The sequence below is a fragment of the Coregonus clupeaformis genome, chromosome 29 (assembly GCF_020615455.1).
Source record: "Coregonus clupeaformis isolate EN_2021a chromosome 29, ASM2061545v1, whole genome shotgun sequence".
Classification (NCBI taxonomy): Eukaryota; Metazoa; Chordata; class Actinopteri; order Salmoniformes; family Salmonidae; genus Coregonus; species Coregonus clupeaformis.
The window spans coordinates 9,132,181-9,149,634 of record NC_059220.1 but is presented as its reverse complement, the minus strand read 5'-3'; the positions used below and the strand labels follow the sequence as shown (position 1 = coordinate 9,149,634).

Sequence of the window (17,454 nt, the reverse complement as noted above, 5' to 3'; positions counted from 1 at the left end):
GTATGTTGCATTCATTTCGCTTTCAGTTGAAATGTTCCAACCTGTCAATGTGATGCAATACAGCGTGTCACTTTAAAAGCTGATTCCTTTCGCGCAATCCAGGGGGCAGGTCTGTTCTGTCCTCTGGGACTACTAGCTGCTAGGCTAATTGTATTGTACTACAGTGCTAGTAGCCAGTTAGGGATGGCCTTGGAGGTTGTGTGTGTGTTGTGCAGGGCTACTCGAGATGAGGAGACGGAGCGCAGAATCACAGACGGAGCGAAGGTTTTATTTAATCGAATTTCGACATGCAACATTTTGTAAGTAGCTAAACTCTACAATTGGACTCTGTGCAAATGCTGAAAATAATGTCTCGATGGTAACGAGTAACGGTAGCTAGCTCACTGGAGGCAGTGAAAGAAAGCTCTCGGTGGTGCTCTGCTCATAGTTAAACGGATGATAAAGGACTTCGAAAGGAAATGGTCAAGATGGCAGCTCCATTCGGAATGTGAAGGTGCTAGTTTTAAATGTGTATGTAACCCGCATGTTGGAAATGGTAAATAAACACGGGCAAACGGAACGCTGTTGATTGAGTAGCTAACGCGGTACCTATTAATTGAGGACGCATTCCAAAGATAGGTGATGGAATTACATTGAATCCCTTAAAACGAATGTATTAACAAATATATATATATTTTTTTTACAAAGTACAAACAGACGCTGCAGTACTAGCTCCATGCACATAAAACAATGGACTTTTAAAAAGCGCCATCAATGTTGCTGCGATCAGCAGGTAGAAGACAGTCGACTGGACGCACGTGGAATTCTATCATCAGCTGGAGGTGTGGAATGTGGACACTAGCTATATTGTGTTCATGATGTATTAATGAGTCTGCATGACAACCAAACAAATAGCCTTTTATTAATGGAATGCAACTTTGTTAATCAATGTATACCTAATACAAGCGACAACCCGAGGAGAGGAATATGGCTTTAGTATCGCACAATGAAATTGACATCGATCCAGACTTCGAGCCCCAGAAACGACCTAGGTCTTGTACCTGGCCTCTGCTTCGACCAGAGTCCAACACAGGGAAGCCCGAATCGAACGATGACATCATCCATGAAGACGAGGAGGATGACGTCACAGCGCCCAGCATCTCTAGCTCCACTCCTGTCAACAATGTGAATGGTGGCATAACTATACCCCAGATCACAAATAACTCTTCTAAACACCAAAATATCACCACTACCACTAAGAAAGAAGTACTAACCCCAACCTCCAAAGAGGAAGGGAATAATGTTGATGGGTCCCCCAGGTCCTTACAGACGCATGCTGTCTCAGCTCTCAACGGCCTGGCCTCCCAACCTAGGAAGTCCTCAGCTCGGAGGAATGCCTGGGGGAACTACTCCTATGCGGACCTCATCACCCAGGCCATAGAGAGCTCCCCGGACCAGAGGCTGACGTTATCCCAGATCTATGAGTGGATGGTGAGGTCCGTCACTTACTTCAACGACAAAGGGGACAGCAACAGCTCTGCAGGCTGGAAGGTAAGCAGTGTGAGTGGGGTGACATCACATATGGGATGATGCGTTCAGTCAGAACACTGTAACAAAGCGCTGTGTGACCGAGCCCATGTGTTTTTAGGGTACACTGTCATCTGAAGGTGGCGTCTGAATTGTTAAAGAAATACATTGCTTTCACTTGGGAGTAAACCCATGTTTTAGGTCCGTAGTGTACATATTGTAGAGGACACACGCACGCACATGTTAAATACTTTATTTGAATCAAATTACATCAAGTATTCCAACATTTTTAAAGGCGCATTCAAATACACACTCGGGCGCATTCAAATACATGCATACCAAGGACCACAGTATGGTATTCTATGTTAGACCATGTCCCTCGACGTGTATAAGATGAGATGGGGTTAGGCCTCTATATGAGATGAGGCCATAGTGTTCTTTAATGATAACCAACTGGGAATGGACAGTGTGTGGCTGCCTGATTAAGAACAGGGTGATCCCAGAATGTACCGAATCATGCGTCACTGCCCAGGGACCGTCCCGGCCCCACGCAGATATCACTGATGACTGTTGCCAACAGCTCTCCTGTCACCCCATGACGCAGTGCTGTACTGTAATAGAAAAAGATGCACCCATTCAGTCATTCAGCCCTCTTGATGAAGACCATGATGAAGACCATTCTGAGAAGGTCAGGACAATCGGGTGTTGTCATGCATTTAGGACAGAACCATATAGGCCTTCATTATTGGTCTGGTTTAGGAGAGTTGGGCTATAGGCTACTGTTCGTCTGGATCCAAACCTAATTGTTCCGTTTTGGATCCAGGCTACTAGGATTCTATTTCTGACTGTAACACTGAGTGGATAGTTCCTCTGACTGCCACAGTTGTATCAGGGGTCATAACCACAAATTCATAGACCCTGCCTATTTCGACAATTTCTCTTTAAAAGTAGATTTGAACCTTAACTCTGAGCTTAACCACACTGCTAAACTTATGCCTAACACTAGCTCTCGAAAACTCTAGGCAGCATTCTGCCTTCTCCCTACAGTTTTCAGCGATTAGCTTCGCCCATGACTGGCTCATGTGGACTACAGTCTCCATGCTGTGTTTTAACATTTAGAAACGTCAATCATCACTTGCGTAATGGCTTTACGAAACACATGGCCCTTTCATCAGCAAGAAAGAATCCTTCAAATAAAAAATTAACTTACTGTAGCAGTTTTGCACAGATCCATACAGTTATGGGTGCCTCCATCCAACGAAACTACACTTCCCAATTTACGTGTTAGGAGCATACCACTTGTCTTCTGTTTGTTTTCGGTAAACAAGCGCAGTAACATGGACATGTGGAACACTAACCCTATAAAGGTGTGTAGTAATTTAACCTTTTAGTTTTTTTGAAAATTATTTCTCGCAGATATAAAATATATGTTCTTTATGTTTCCAAAACAGTACCGCAAGCAACGTGTTAATGTTTACAGCAAGCATCGGGGCACTTAACAAAACTCCCCAGGTCAGAAGATACTATCGTCAATAGGCGCTAAAACAGTTAGCGTCTATGAATGGGGTAGCCTAACCTTAAATTAAGACCAAAAAGCTAATTGTTGTTTTCATTAATTTTTACAAAATAGCCGTTTTGACTTTGTGGCTGTGGTAACTAGTGGAAACCGAGAGTAAGGGGTATTTGCATGTAGTAGAGGACTTCTGGCCTGCAGGGCTCAATGCAAATCTCAAATCACAACAAAAAAACACTCTTCTTGTAACTTTAAAACACTTTAGGCTAACCAGTTGTTATGCTAGTGAAAGATTAGGCTAGTGATTATTTGGTTTGAGTGGATTTATAACCACGGTTGTCAGTAACGATCATAACCAAGGGGCAGTTAAACACAAGTGTCTGAAATTAGCCCCTTTTTATAATGCTCTACTTTTAACTAGGGGCCCATAGTGCACGGTGTAAGGAATAGTAGGCTGCCATTTGGGACGTGATGAAAGATAGCTATTCATTGTGTTGGTAGATGGTGAGTGATAGCCATTCATTATGTAAAACGGATCCATACAGCTGAGGATGAAAACAAAAGACTCACTACTAGTCCTCAACAGCCTAATCATACCAGTGAAGGGAGTGCTTTTCTTTTTATTTCTCCCTAGTGGAGATACTGATAAAATGGGAATAGGCAGATGATGAAGTATATATTTTTTCAGGCTTCTCTTATTGTGCCCCCACTAACCCTGGGCTGTAGTCAGTAGTGCATACCTTTAGCAAAACGTTTTGCACCGTAAACAGCAAAAAACAAGCGTTTATTGGAAAAGTTCAGGTAGTCCCTCTCCGTTTCGGTCCGTTTTCTTCTGCTTAGTTCGTAGTGAATCCACCCCCAGGCCTCTCTTCTAGTGCCCTTATAGGGTATAAGGGCACTAGAAGAGAGGCCTGGGTGGTTACATTCGGGCTAGTCTATATGTTGGTCTGCAAGGCTCTCTGCGCTCTTGTCTCCTGTCTCTGTTTCATTCCAGGGATTAGTTTGGCCTGGAAAACAAATCCACCCGCCATGGAATCAAGTCTAATGAAAGCTTCAGATTTGCTGGATTGAAATTGGGGGGGGGGTCTGGAAATAGAAATAGCCTAGGTTTGTAATCCGTTACAACTGTTGGATGCGGGATAGATGTTTGTCTCCATCTACGGAAAGGAATAATGATCATAGTAATAACGTAGGGCTGGGCCATATATATCAAACTAATTCAATTTATTTGTTTTTGGTTTTGCGCGATATTCCAAATGCCTGTATAGCAAGAATCAAGTAAAACAATTGTTATGAGCGTTTGTCTGCTGGTTCGCTCATGTTGTCTTTTTGGTCTCACCTTCCCATTTACACCAGAGATCTGGATATAATGAGGAGATGCTCGTGTCTCCCCCCTAACAACTTGTGCCAAAGCCGGGAAGGAAGGTGACAAGCTTAGGTCCAAAATAAGCCCATAGAAACACATTGGGCTTATTTTGGACAGATTTTGGCGAGAGTGAAACATCTCGCTTCACCTCTTCCTCTGTTTACACACACACCAACCCCCTGCCACTCACAACAACAAAGATGATGAGAGATCACTTCTTCCTCTCTGACAAGTGGTTTCAACTCACCATTTGAGGTTTGTTCCAGTAGAATCGGTCATATGGACTTCAAAACACATTGAGACATTATTTTACTGTAATAGAGAAGATGACCTTTAACGATACCCTTTTTATGTCTCAACTGCTCAAATTGAATGCAGAGGAGACGCTATTTAAAATAAGAGTATCAATGAACATTCATTCTAGAAAATTAATGCTCAGTTTGTCGCACAGAGTATTGCAGTACCACATACCGCTAGCAGAATTTTAGCTGAAGACTGTTATACTAGCTGTCTAGTCTGTGTTTTATAAATGTGCAATAAGCATAAAACACAATTTATATAAGGAATTGGCAACTCGTTCTCATTCTGAGAAATAAGGTAGGCCACTTGATTTCAACATCTGAACAAAGTGGACAGGCTAGCATGCTGTTCAATAAGTTGAGACGGACAGAAGGGTTTGTTCAATACAATTCAACTGTTCTACCTTGTTAGCTAGCAAATAAATCCAATTTGGCTCAACTTTAAATATAAAGATTAGCTGGCTACTCACTAGCACGTAGGCTTGTGCTTGAGTGATTATGAGACCTGTGTTAATTTTCTATAATGCCTGCTGCAAGTTAGTAAAATTAAAATCAAATTCAAAATCACATTTTATTTGTCAAATGCGCCGAATACAACTGATGTAGCCTTTGCCGCGAAATGCTGGCTTACAAGCCCTTCCCAACAATGCAGGTTAATAAAAAAATAAAATAAAATAAACTATTTTAACACAAGTAATAAAAAAGCCAGATCAGTGATTATTGCAAAAAAGCCGGTTAAACTTTTTTGATGAAATGATGGTTGTGGAAGGCTTATATTTAGCCTTGGTATAATTTCGCAAACCCTGAATTCATTCGATTATTGCTGACTGTTTGAAATACAGTGTATTTTATATTTTTATTGTACAACAAAGCTTATTTAGAGAACATTTTAATAAGGTCGATTTCCGCACCCGCGTGGAAATTTAATTGGCATAATAACAAATCCCTAATTTAAAATCCTTCAGTTTAAGAGAGATCTGTTTTTTTTTTGCATTAGATGTGTCCCAATCCACCACATCCACCTATGTAACACTTCCGCATCTGCGGTGAAAGGTGCTAGAGCGGTGTTTGTCAGACCATGAAACATTCGGAAAATCGGTCTTCTCACAGAATCATCTGTAGCGTCCGAACAGTTTGGGCTACACAATAATATGACCCCTCTGTGTAAAGGATGAGAATCTCACGAACACATACATGGCGGTTGTACACAGGCCTCACTACAGTCGTGGTCAGAAGTTTTGAGAATGACACAAGTATTGGTCTTCACACAGTTTGCTGCTTCAGTGTTTTTTAGATATTTTTGTCAGATGTTACTATGGTATACTGAAGTATAATTACAAGCATTCCATAAGTGTCAAAGGCTTTTTATTGACAATTACATTAAGTTTATGCAAAGAGTCAATATTTGCAGTGTTGACCCTTCTTTTTCAAGACCTCTGCAATCCGCCCTGGCATGCTGTCAATTAACTTCTGGGCCACATCCTGACTGATGGCAGCCCATTCTTGCATAATCAATGCTTGGAGTTTGTCAGAATTTGTGGGGTTTTGTTTGTCTACCCGCCTCTTGAGGATTGACCACAAGTTCTCAATGGGATTAAGGTCTGGGGAGTTTCCTGTCCATGGACCCAAAATGTTGATGTTTTGTTCCCCGAGCCACTTAGTTATCACTTTTGCCTAATGGCAAGGTGCTCCATCATGCTGGAAAGGGCATTGGATGTTTGGGAGAAGTTGCTCTCTGAGGATGTGTTGGTACCATTCTTTATTCATGGCTGTGTTCTTAGGCAAAATTGTGAGTGAGCCCACTCCCTTGGCTGAGAAGCAACCCCACACATGAATGGTCTCAGGATGCTTTACTGTTGGCATGACACAGGACTGATGGTAGCGCTCACCTTGTCTTCTCCGGACAAGCTTTTTTCCGGATGCCCCAAACAATCGCAAAGGGGATTCATCAGAGAAAATGACTTTACCCCAGTCCTCAGCAGTCCAATCCCTGTACCTTTTGCAGAGTATCAGTCTGTCCCTGATGTTTTTCCTGGAGAGAAGTGGCTTCCTCGCTGCCCTTCTTGACACCAGGCCATCCTCCAAAAGTCTTCGCCTCACTGTGCGTGCAGATGCACTCACACCTGCCTGCTGCCATTCCTGAGCAAGCTCTGCACTGGTGGTGCCCCGATCCCGCAGCTGAATCAACTTTAGGAGACGGTCCTGGCGCTTGCTGGACTTTCTTGGGCGCCCTGAAGCCAATCGTCACAACAATTGAATCTCTCTCCTTGAAGTTCTTGATGATCCGATAAATGGTTGATTTTAGGTGCAATCTTACTAGCAGCAATATCATAGCCTGTGAAGCCCTTTTTGTGCAAAGCAATGATGACGGCACGTGTTTCCTTGCAGGTAACCATGGTTAACAGGGGAAGAACAATGATTTCAAGCACCACCCTTCTTTTAAAGCTTCCAGTCTGATATTCTAACTCAATCAGCATGACAGAGTGATCTCCAGCCTTGTCCTCGTCAACAATCTCACCTGTTTTAACGAGAGAATCACTGACATGTCAGCTGGTCCTTTTGTGGCAGGGCTGAAATGCAGTGGAAATGTTTTTTGGGGATTAAGTTCATTTTCATGGCAAAGAGGGACTTGCAATTCATCTGATCACTCTTCATAACATTCTGGAGTATATGCAAATTGCCATCATAAAAACTGAGGCAGCAGACTTTGTGAAAAATTATATTTGTGTCATTCTCAAAACTTTTGACCACGACTGTACACCTGTCTGAAGGTCCCCCGGTACCGGTTGAAAACATTTATTGAAGTATACAGTGCATTTGGAAGTATTCAGAACCCTTGACTTTTCCCACATGTTGTTACGTTACAGCCTTATTCTAAAATTGATTAAATTATTTATTTTTCCTCATCAATCTACACACAATACCTCATAATTTTTTGTTGTTGACATTTCTGCTAATTTATAAAAAATAAATCTATCACATTTATCTAAGTATTCAGACCCTTTACTCAGTACTTTGTTGAAGCACCTTTGGCAGCGATTACAGCCTCGAGTCTTCTTGGGTATGACGCTACAAGCTTGGCACACCTGTATTTGGGGATATTCTCCCATTCTTCTCTGCAGATCCTCTCAAGCTCTGTCAGGTTGGATGGGGAGCGTCACTGCACAGCTATTTTCAGTTCTCTCCAGAGATGTTCGATCGGGTTCAAGTCCAGGCTCTGGCTGGGCCACTCAATGACATTCAGAGACTTGTCCCGAAGCCACTCGTGCATTGTCTTGGCTGTGTGCTTAGGTTCGTTGTCCTTTTGGAAGGTAAACCTTGGCCCAGTCCTGAGCGCTCTGGAGCAGTTTTTCATCAAGGGTCTCTGTACTTTGCTCCGTTCATCTTTCCCTCGCTCTTGACTTGTCTCCCAGTCCCTGTCACCACCATGCTTCATGTAGGGATGGTATTGGTCATGAGCGGTGCCTGGTTTCCTCCAGACGTGACGCTTGGCATTCAGGCCAAAGCGTTCAATCTTGGTTTCATCAGACCAGAGAATCTTGTTTCTTATGGTCTGAGAGTCCTTTAGGTGCCATTTGGCAAACTCCAAGCGGGCTGTCGTGCCTTTTTACTGAGGAGTGGCTTATGTCTGGCCACTCTACCATAAAGGTCTGATTTGGTGGAATGCTGCAGAGATGGTTGTCCTTCTGGAAGGTTCTCCCATCTCCACAGAGGAATTCTGGAGCTCTGTCAGTGACCATCGGGTTCTTGGGCAAATACTTTTTTGTTTGCTTTGATGTAACATGAAGAAATTCAGAGCCAGTTAAGTTTTATGAGAACTTTTTTTATTTGTAGCTCTTTATTATGATCGTTGATGGAATGTGAGATTTATTTTCAAAGGAGGAAGTCTAAGACCTCCCTGACCAAGGCCCTTCTCCCCCGATTGCTCAGTTTGACTGGTCGGCCAGCTCGAGGAAGAGTCTTGGTGGTTCCAAACTTCTTCAATTTAAGACTGTCAACTGTGGGACCTTTTTATATAGACATGTATGTGCCATTAGAAATCATGTCCAATCAATTGAATTTACCACAGGTGGGCTCCAATCAAGTTGTAGAAACATCTCAAGGATGATCAATAGAAACAGGATGCACCTGAGCTCAATTTCAAAACTCATAGCAAAGGGTCTGAATACTTATGTAAATAAGGTATTTCTGTTTTACATTTGTAATACATTTGCAAAAACATTTAACCTGTTCGCTTTGTCATTATGGGGTATTGTGTGTTGATTGAGGGGGAAAAAAAATAATTTTATCAATTTTAGAATAAGGCTGTAATGTAACAATGTAGAAAAAGTGAAGGGGTCTGAATACTTTCCGAATGCACTGTATATGGAGACTGTTTAGTGACCAAAATAAGGGGTGAAGTACTTGTGAAAACAAATCAAATACATTCCTCATCTTTCTTATGTCTCTGATGTACAGATATTCAGTAGTTAATCCAGCTCCTGCTGTGATAATAACGCTATGTTTTATGTCATACATCAGTTCTTGAATTCAACCTTGACATTTTTTTTATTTAACCAGGTAAGCCAGTTGAGAACAAGTTCTCATTTACAACTGTGACCTGGCCAAGATATATAATATAACTTCAATAGCTTTTATTTAACCTTGCTGTCAACCCAACTCGTTCAATACATAACTTGTCCCTTCAAACATAATGTTTGGAAGTCTTATTATTAGAGTATTGATTCTATGCATTATGTCAGGTTGTTAGATGGATGAGCAACCCTTTTGATGTAGCTATTGTAGGGATGTGACGGTTATGGAGTTTTGGGTAACGATTAATTGTCGTGCAAATGACCACGTTATTGTCATAATCATCATTTTGGTTGAAAGCTGTTTTGAGCTTGTAATCCATCATAACGCATCTTTGAAAATGAGCTATGACATCCCTAATGAATACAACACATTTTTGGTGAAACCAGTGTCTCAAAAACGAATGGTTTTGACCACTTCAAACTTTTGGAAATTAAGCTTTTCTTCCCGACTGTACCGTTCTACTCTGTGCTCGTAAAATAATTAAGAACTTTACCTTCCATGTAAACATTTAAAACTGCTATTGGGTTAACTATATTTACATTTTACATTTTAGTCATTTAGCAGACGCTCTTATCCAGAGCGACTTACAGTTAGTGAGTGCATACATTTTTCATACTAGCCCCCCGTGGGAATCGAACCCACAACCCTGGCGTTGCAAACGCCATGCTCTACCAACTGAGCTACATCCCTGCCGGCCATTCCCTCCCCTACCCTGGACGAAGCTGGGCCAATTGTGCGCCGCCCCATGGGTCTCCCGGTCACGGCCGGCTACGACAGAGCCTGGATTCGAACCAGGATCTCTAGTGGCCTTAGACCACTGCGCCACTCGGGAGTACTACTTGAAAATTAAGTTGAATCCTCCTCCTAAAATGAATGTATTAAGACAGTTATGCATTTTGTTTTGGTTCACGGTTATTGTCTATAATTGTCGGTTACTTACACGATAATACAATAATTGTGCCAGCCCTAGCTAATGCTCTGACGCAGTGTTATGGGCCTACCTACTACGATTAGCTTTAAATCAATGGGAGGCTTGCCATTGGCTGTTGTGCTCCATACCTCCATTTTTTCATTGGCTGGTGGCCTGAGCACAATCAATCAGCTGACTGGAAACTATGTAGGTCAGCAGTGAGAGAGAGAGAGAAATGGAGGGTTTGTGTGTGAGGGAGAGGCTCTGTCTGTTCACAACGGGGCTTTGCGTAAAGGGTGCTACCGGCTGCTGCTGCTGCTGCAGGACTGCTGCTATGAAATGACAGGGTGGGGGAAGGGAGCACTACAGTTCCTGCTTTTAGCGCCGTCTTTCTACAGGAAGCACATACAGTATAGAGATCACATTTAAGATGCAATATCTTTCACTCTGCAATTCCACCAGAGAATCTAGAGTATCTTGCTTTGTATGTGTTTATAGATTTTTTATATTGGGCATGTTGCATTAGATCTATTTTACACAACTGGTAGAGGGTTGTTACCATGTTGTATTTGTTCAATGTCACACATCCATCCTCATTTCAGTCAATATCCTTTAGATGTGGCCAGCCAGCTAGCCTACTGGTTTGAAAAGAACGCCAACTGTTGTAAATAATGTCTGAGAAGTCTTCTACATGTCCCTGTTTCTTTCTCCACACAAAAGAGAACTTGGGAGTCTGCACACTGCACGAGACGCTTTGAGCCAAGTTTCTGAGGAGGTTTTCAATTAAATGGGCTGGGACTTGTCACTGCCTGAGAGGGTTGTGGAAAATGTTATTCCTACTCTTTCCTAGAGGGCTTGAGTTCAACTACATATCTTGGCAACAAAGGCATTCATTTAACTGAATAGTCAACGTGAAGTTCCAAGATATGGGAAAATACAAAAAAAATGCAGTCTAGAGAGTAAGGGAAAGGAAAGAGGCTTTTGACTGTCTCTACCACAAAGAATTAACTTCCTTTTTGATGTCACAGTCCCAGCTGAGCTAAAACGCACCCAGAGGCCTTGTGTTCTTAAAGGCATCACAACAATCACACATGTTTGTATTCTATGATTTACAAGGAAAAGTTCTGGATTGGGCTACATGGGTTCAAAGACTTTGCATTCAAGAATGGGCCTTCATAGTTTGATTGGATTATACATGGGGGAAATACAAATAATGTAACAAAGTATACATTTAGATCTTAATGAGGTAGGTTTGTGTTACCCTAATCCACTAACCTTAGTCATGACCACAGTGTTCAGCTTGTTGCCAAATCCTATCAACCTTGCCAGGCTAGTCAATAACAAAAAGACAAGCTGATGAGTCATTAAGAGTTGAGGAGAAGAGAAGCATGTTTCACTCCTGACTGACTGGGTGATGAAAGGGTTCACTGGTTGGTGTAATCCTGTCATTAATTGGCTTGGAGCGAGCCGGTGAGCGAGGGCTGAGGGCTTTTCTGGAAGTTTGTCACCAGACCAACCCATTGACCCAAAGTAAAATATAGACCGGCTTGGTCAGGCCCAATGACCCATATTTCACCATGGACAGACTTGGTCAGCCATATCTCTCACATCACAGAACTTCTGAGTTTGTAGACTATTGTGCGATTCTAGCGGATTGCTTATATGTAGGCCTATTCTGTCCCATATGGTCTTTGGTTTAATTTTTTGCATATATCTCATTTGAATACCACCAATCAAACTGTCAGCTGATGCTAGCCTAAATGGTAGAAAGACTAGAGCCACTCCCATCCATACATCTCATTAGCCCAGCCCTCTCTAAGCGCTGGTGCTGCAGAGCCAGACTTACTGCGGTGGTTTCTCAGCTCTGGGCAGCACTCCGTTAGTGTAGCCTGAATGAACAGACGTACTCCAGCTCTTTAATTTAGAAGCTACATGGTTGAGAATCTCTCCAGGGAAATCTGTTAGACCTTTTACCGCAGAAGACAGAAAATGGGTCACAGCTGCAGTGGAATACTGTATCTCCCAGAAGAAGACAAACACATTGTATAACTAACTGCAGTGTAGTAACCAGTGTATACGATTGTTTTCTCCTTTTATTTAGCTTTTCTGCTTAATGCCCAGTTTATACAGTTGAAGTCGGAAGTTTACATACACTTAGGTTGCAGTCATTAAAACTCGTTTTTCAACCACTCCACACATTTCTAGTTAACAAACTATAGTTTTGGCAAGTTGGTAAGGACATCTACTTTGTGCATGTAATTTTTCCAACAATTGTTTACAGACAAATTATTTCACTTATAATTCACTGTATCACAATTCCAGTGGGTCAGAAGTTTACATACACTAAGTTGACTGTGCCTTTAAACAGCTTGGAAAATTCCAGAAAATGATGTCATGGCTTTAGAAGGCTAATTGACATCCTTTGAGTCAATTGGAGGTGTACCTGTGGATGTATTTGAAAGCCTACCTTCTAACTCAGTGCCTCTTTGCTTGGCATCATGGGAAAATCAAAAGGAATCAGCCAAGACCTCAGAAAAATAATTGTAGACCTCCACAAGTCTGGTTCATCCTTGGGAGCAATTTCCAAATGCCTGAAGGTACCACGTTCATCTGAACAAACAATAGTACGCAAGTATAAACACCATGGGACCACGCAGCCGTCATACCGCTCAGGAATGAGACGCGTTCTGTCTCCTAGAGATGAACTTACTTTGGTGCGAAAAGTGCAAATCAATCCCAGAACAACAGCAAAGGACCTTGTGAAGATGCTGGAGGAAACGGGTACAAAAGTATCTATATCCACAGTAAAGTCCAAATCGACATAACCTGAAAGGCCGCTCAGCAAGGAAGAAGCCACTGCTCCAAAACCGCCATCATAAAGCCAGACTACAGTTTGCAACTGCACATGGGGACAAAGATCATACCTTTTGGAGAAATCCTCTGGTCTGATGAAACAAAAATAGAACTGTTTGGCCATAATGACCATCGTTATGTTTGGAGGAAAAAGGGGTGCTTGCAAGCCGAAGAACACCATCCCAACCGTGAAGCACGGGGGTGGCAGCATCATGCTGTGGGGGTGCTTTGCTGCAGGAGGGACTGGTGCACTTCACAAAATAGATGGCATCATGAGAAAGGAAGATTATGTGGATATATTGAAGCAACATCTCAAGACATCTGTCAGGAAGTTAAAGCTTGGTCGCAAATGGGTCTTCCAAATGGACAATGACCCCAAGCATACTACCAAAGTTGTGGCAAAATGGCTTAAGGACAACAAAGTCAAGGTATTGGAGTGGCCATCACAAAGCCCTGACCTCAATCCTATAGAAAATCTGTGGGAAGAACTGAAAAAGCGTGTGCGAGCAAGGAGGCCTACAAACCTGACTCAGTTACACCAGCTCTGTGAAGAGGAATACACCAAAATTCACCCAACTTATTGTGGGAAGCTTTTGGAAGGCTACCCGAAACGTTTGACCCAAGTTAACAATGTAAAGGCAATACTACCAAATACTAATTGAGTGTATGTAAACTTCTGACCCACTGGGAATGTGATGAAAGAAATAAAAGCTGAATAAATCATTCTCTCTACTATTATTCTGACATTTCACATTCTTAAAATAAAGTGGTGATCCTAACTGACCTAAGACAGGGACTTTTTACTAGGATTAAATGTCAGGAATTGTGAAAAACAAGGTTTAAATGTATTTGGCTAAGGTGGATGTACATTTCCGACTTCAACTGTATGTATAATTGAGTATAGGTATTTTTACAGAGGTTAAGATGTTTTTCACAAGTCTCCATAGAAAAACAACGTTTTGGAGCAATTGTTGCCACTTACCGCCAATAATCTTTAACATCAAAGACAATTCACACATTTGCATCAGGAATGAAATCGATACTGCTAAATCCACTTGCATTGGGCTCATTCTCCATTTAAAAAAACGATCACGTTATATTGTTGCTCTTCTACCTGTGTAGTAACTCTAATTGCACATGTGACATTGTATGAGCCTGTTCAAGTGTTACACAAAACTGAAGTGACCTAATTCTAACCAACCCTCTCCTCTATCTCCAGAACTCCATCCGACACAACCTCTCTCTCCACAGTCGTTTCATGCGGGTGCAGAATGAAGGAACGGGGAAGAGTTCCTGGTGGATGGTCAACCCTGAGGGTGGGAAAGGTGGGAAAGCTCCACGACGACGGGCCGTATCCATGGACAACAGCAACAAGCTGATCAAAGGTGCTCGAGGCCGCGCCGCCAAGAAGAAGGCAGCTCTAGGCCTACAGGCCGTCCAAGATGGCAGCTCCGAGAGTTTATCCTTATCTTCTAGCTTGTCCAGGTGGACAGGAAGTCCCACGTCCCGCAGCAGCGACGAACTGGACACCTGGACGGACTTCAGGTCTCGTACCAACTCCAACGCCAGCACGGTCAGTGGGCGCCTCTCCCCTATCCTGGCCAACCCAGAGCTGGACGAGGCTCTGGATGAAGACTCCATCTCTCCCCTCTCCCCCATGCTCTACTCCAGTCCCAGCAGTATGTCCCCATCCACCGGCCCCCTAGGTCTGGCCGACATTGCCCTTACCATGAACCTCAATGACGGTCTCCCTGACCACCTGATGGGCGACCTTCTTGACAACATCAGCCTGACTGCGTCCCAGCAGCCCCAGGGGCAGGAAGTGGAGAGCAGAGGAAGCAATCAGACGGGGAGCTCAGTGTTTACATTCACGTGTCCAGGAAGCAGTAGTAGTCTGGGCGTCCCATCCTCCGGCAGCTTCGGCACTCCCAGCACCATCTTCCAGCTCAGCCCCCCGTCCTCCTCAGTGGCCTCCCTACGTCAGTCCCCAATGCAGACCATCCAGGAGAACCACCAAGCTTCCTTCTCATGCCTGTCCTCTCGTTTCAACAACCACCACACCCTGCAGGACCTGCTGAACCTGGAGACCGGTGGCAGCCATGTCAGCGACGTCATGCTCACACACTCTGACCCGCTGATGTCACAAGCCAGCGTCTCCGTCACTTTGTCCCAGAATTCCCGGCGGAATGCCATGCTTCTCCGCAAGGACCCTATGATGTCATCAAACCGGGACTGTGCTGCAGGTCCGAATTCCCAGACTTCCTCAGTGCCCTGTTGGTGGGCTCAGACTGGCTTGTCAACACCTAACAATGAAGTCTTGTGCTCAAGCAATGAATTGGCCCAGCAGGCCAAGCAGCTTCTCCAGCACCTTCCGTCTCCCAGTAGAAACTCTTCTATGCAGCTTGGTGGCTCTGGTACCAACAACAGCAGATCTGGAAGCATGTTGCAGTTGAATGCTCAGGACCGCTTCCCAATCCCTGCAGACCTTGATCTGGAGGTGTTCAACAGCAGCCTGGACTGTGACATGGAGACTACCATGCGTAATGAGCCGATGGACGCTGACTGCCTTGACTTCAGCTTTGACGACTCTCACCTGCTCTCTGGCGCTCAGACCACTAATAGTTTAAGTACAGCAGGGGGATTCTCCAGCTCCAAACAAACCTCTTCTTCCCAAAGCTGGGTTCCAAGCTAGCTGGCGTACTGTCTCAGAACAGTGTCAGGGTTGGGGTCAGTTCGATTTCAGTCAATTCAATGGAATCTCAGTGTACTTGCTGAATTGACTGAATTGAAATGGAATTGACCCCAACCCTGATCAGTATAGAGAGTGATCATTGCAGGTGAGCTTTCACGACTCATGGATAGTGTGCAACGTGTAGTAGGGCTAAGTTTTTATTATCAGGCATTACATATTTAGAACTGCATTTTTAAAAATTGTCTACAAGATGGAGATGAGCTTCTTGTACACGAAACCATGGTCCAAAAAAGGAGGCTTGAGTCAGATTTCAAGGCATGTATTCACAAACCGTCTGCCAGTAGAAGTGCTGATCTAGGACCAGGTCCTCCCTCTCATATTCATTGTGATCTGAAAGGCGAAACTGACGTTAGATTAGCACTCGTACTCTGAGGCTCTTTGTGAATACATGGCCTGGACTGTAGAGGTGTGTGTAGTCTCTGTGTTGGGAGCTGGGACAATGACCATCAGTGTTATCAGTGGGATTTTAGATGTAGACGTGAAATAGACACTTCTTTTAAGTCTCAGGGATTTATCCTTATGCGGTGAATTGTAAACACAGACATACAAATTAAACTTGTTTTACCCTGCTTCCCATGTCATAATTCTTAACCATACATGAACCAACACAATATTTTTACCAAACCATCCGTCAGTTCAGCGGTTGACTGCCTGTTTACATCTATGAAGCTCCAGCGAATGTTACCTTTTATTTTGTAGATACTTGGTGTTTTTGAAACGTCTTATATCAGTGCACCATTCCATACACCTATATCATAAATCATGGTTTATAAATGTGTAATATTAAAGTCCAAGGTAATCCACATGGTGTGAATTGTACTGTATGTAACTTTTGTTAATTTTCATCAGTGATTTTGGTATTCAATACTCCCGTGATAAACCCTGAAAAGAACGTTATGAAAAAGGATGACATGTTTCTGCTTGTGAAGTTGCAATGTCCGACTGCGCTATAACACGGCCTGTATTCAATAAAGCATGTCAGAGTAGGAGGGCTGATACAGCATCAGTTTTGTCTTCTAGATCATCGTAAATATGATTCTATGAACGGGGGACCTGATCCTAGATCAACACTCCTACTCATGAATGAGGGCCCGGGTGTTGGGTGGTTGTTAATCTTTAAACAAAGCGATGTAATTACAAACATCTGATTTATTTACATTTAATAAACATTTACTCATGCTAAATATTGACATATAGGCTAGGCCTAAAATAAGAGATTATAGAAAATAACATTCCATTTAGAATCAGAAGCAATAAACTCAACGTTATGAATTATTGCGTTAAGTCAATATTTTGAGATGATTTCCCACATGGAGTAGGATTACGTGAAGAGACGTTAACCAAAATCTAAAATCAACAATCATTCTACAGGCTTTACGGCTATCCTATGCTGTTGTGTTGAAATGTTAGAAGTTTTAATGATTCCTTCTTTTCTTGTCATCTAACTTCATAGCACCACCAACATAGGAGGTCCTGGTAATGAATTTAGATGGATTTAAACTCCTAATACAACATATTTTGAATACAGTAGTTGGATAGGTTTTGGGATGATTCGATGATTAACCATTTGACAGACTGGTTTTATGCTGAAACAAGTTGTGTTCCTATCGTCATTAAAGGAGCAATCTGTAGTTATGTAAATTAATGATACATACCCATTGATTCTTGAAGAATTTAACA

General features: G+C 42.8%; 1 protein-coding gene across 1 annotated transcript; it reads left to right on the top strand.

Moving 5' to 3' along the window:
- Positions 1–16,865, top strand: foxo3a (forkhead box O3A). Its single transcript, XM_041854620.2, has 3 exons — positions 1–299; positions 688–1,530; positions 14,242–16,865. Exons 2-3 carry the CDS (start codon positions 967–969, stop codon positions 15,712–15,714), a joined length of 2,037 nt encoding a protein of 678 aa, XP_041710554.1. The 5' UTR covers positions 1–299; positions 688–966; the 3' UTR covers positions 15,715–16,865.
- The last annotated feature ends 589 nt before the right edge of the window (positions 16,866–17,454 follow it).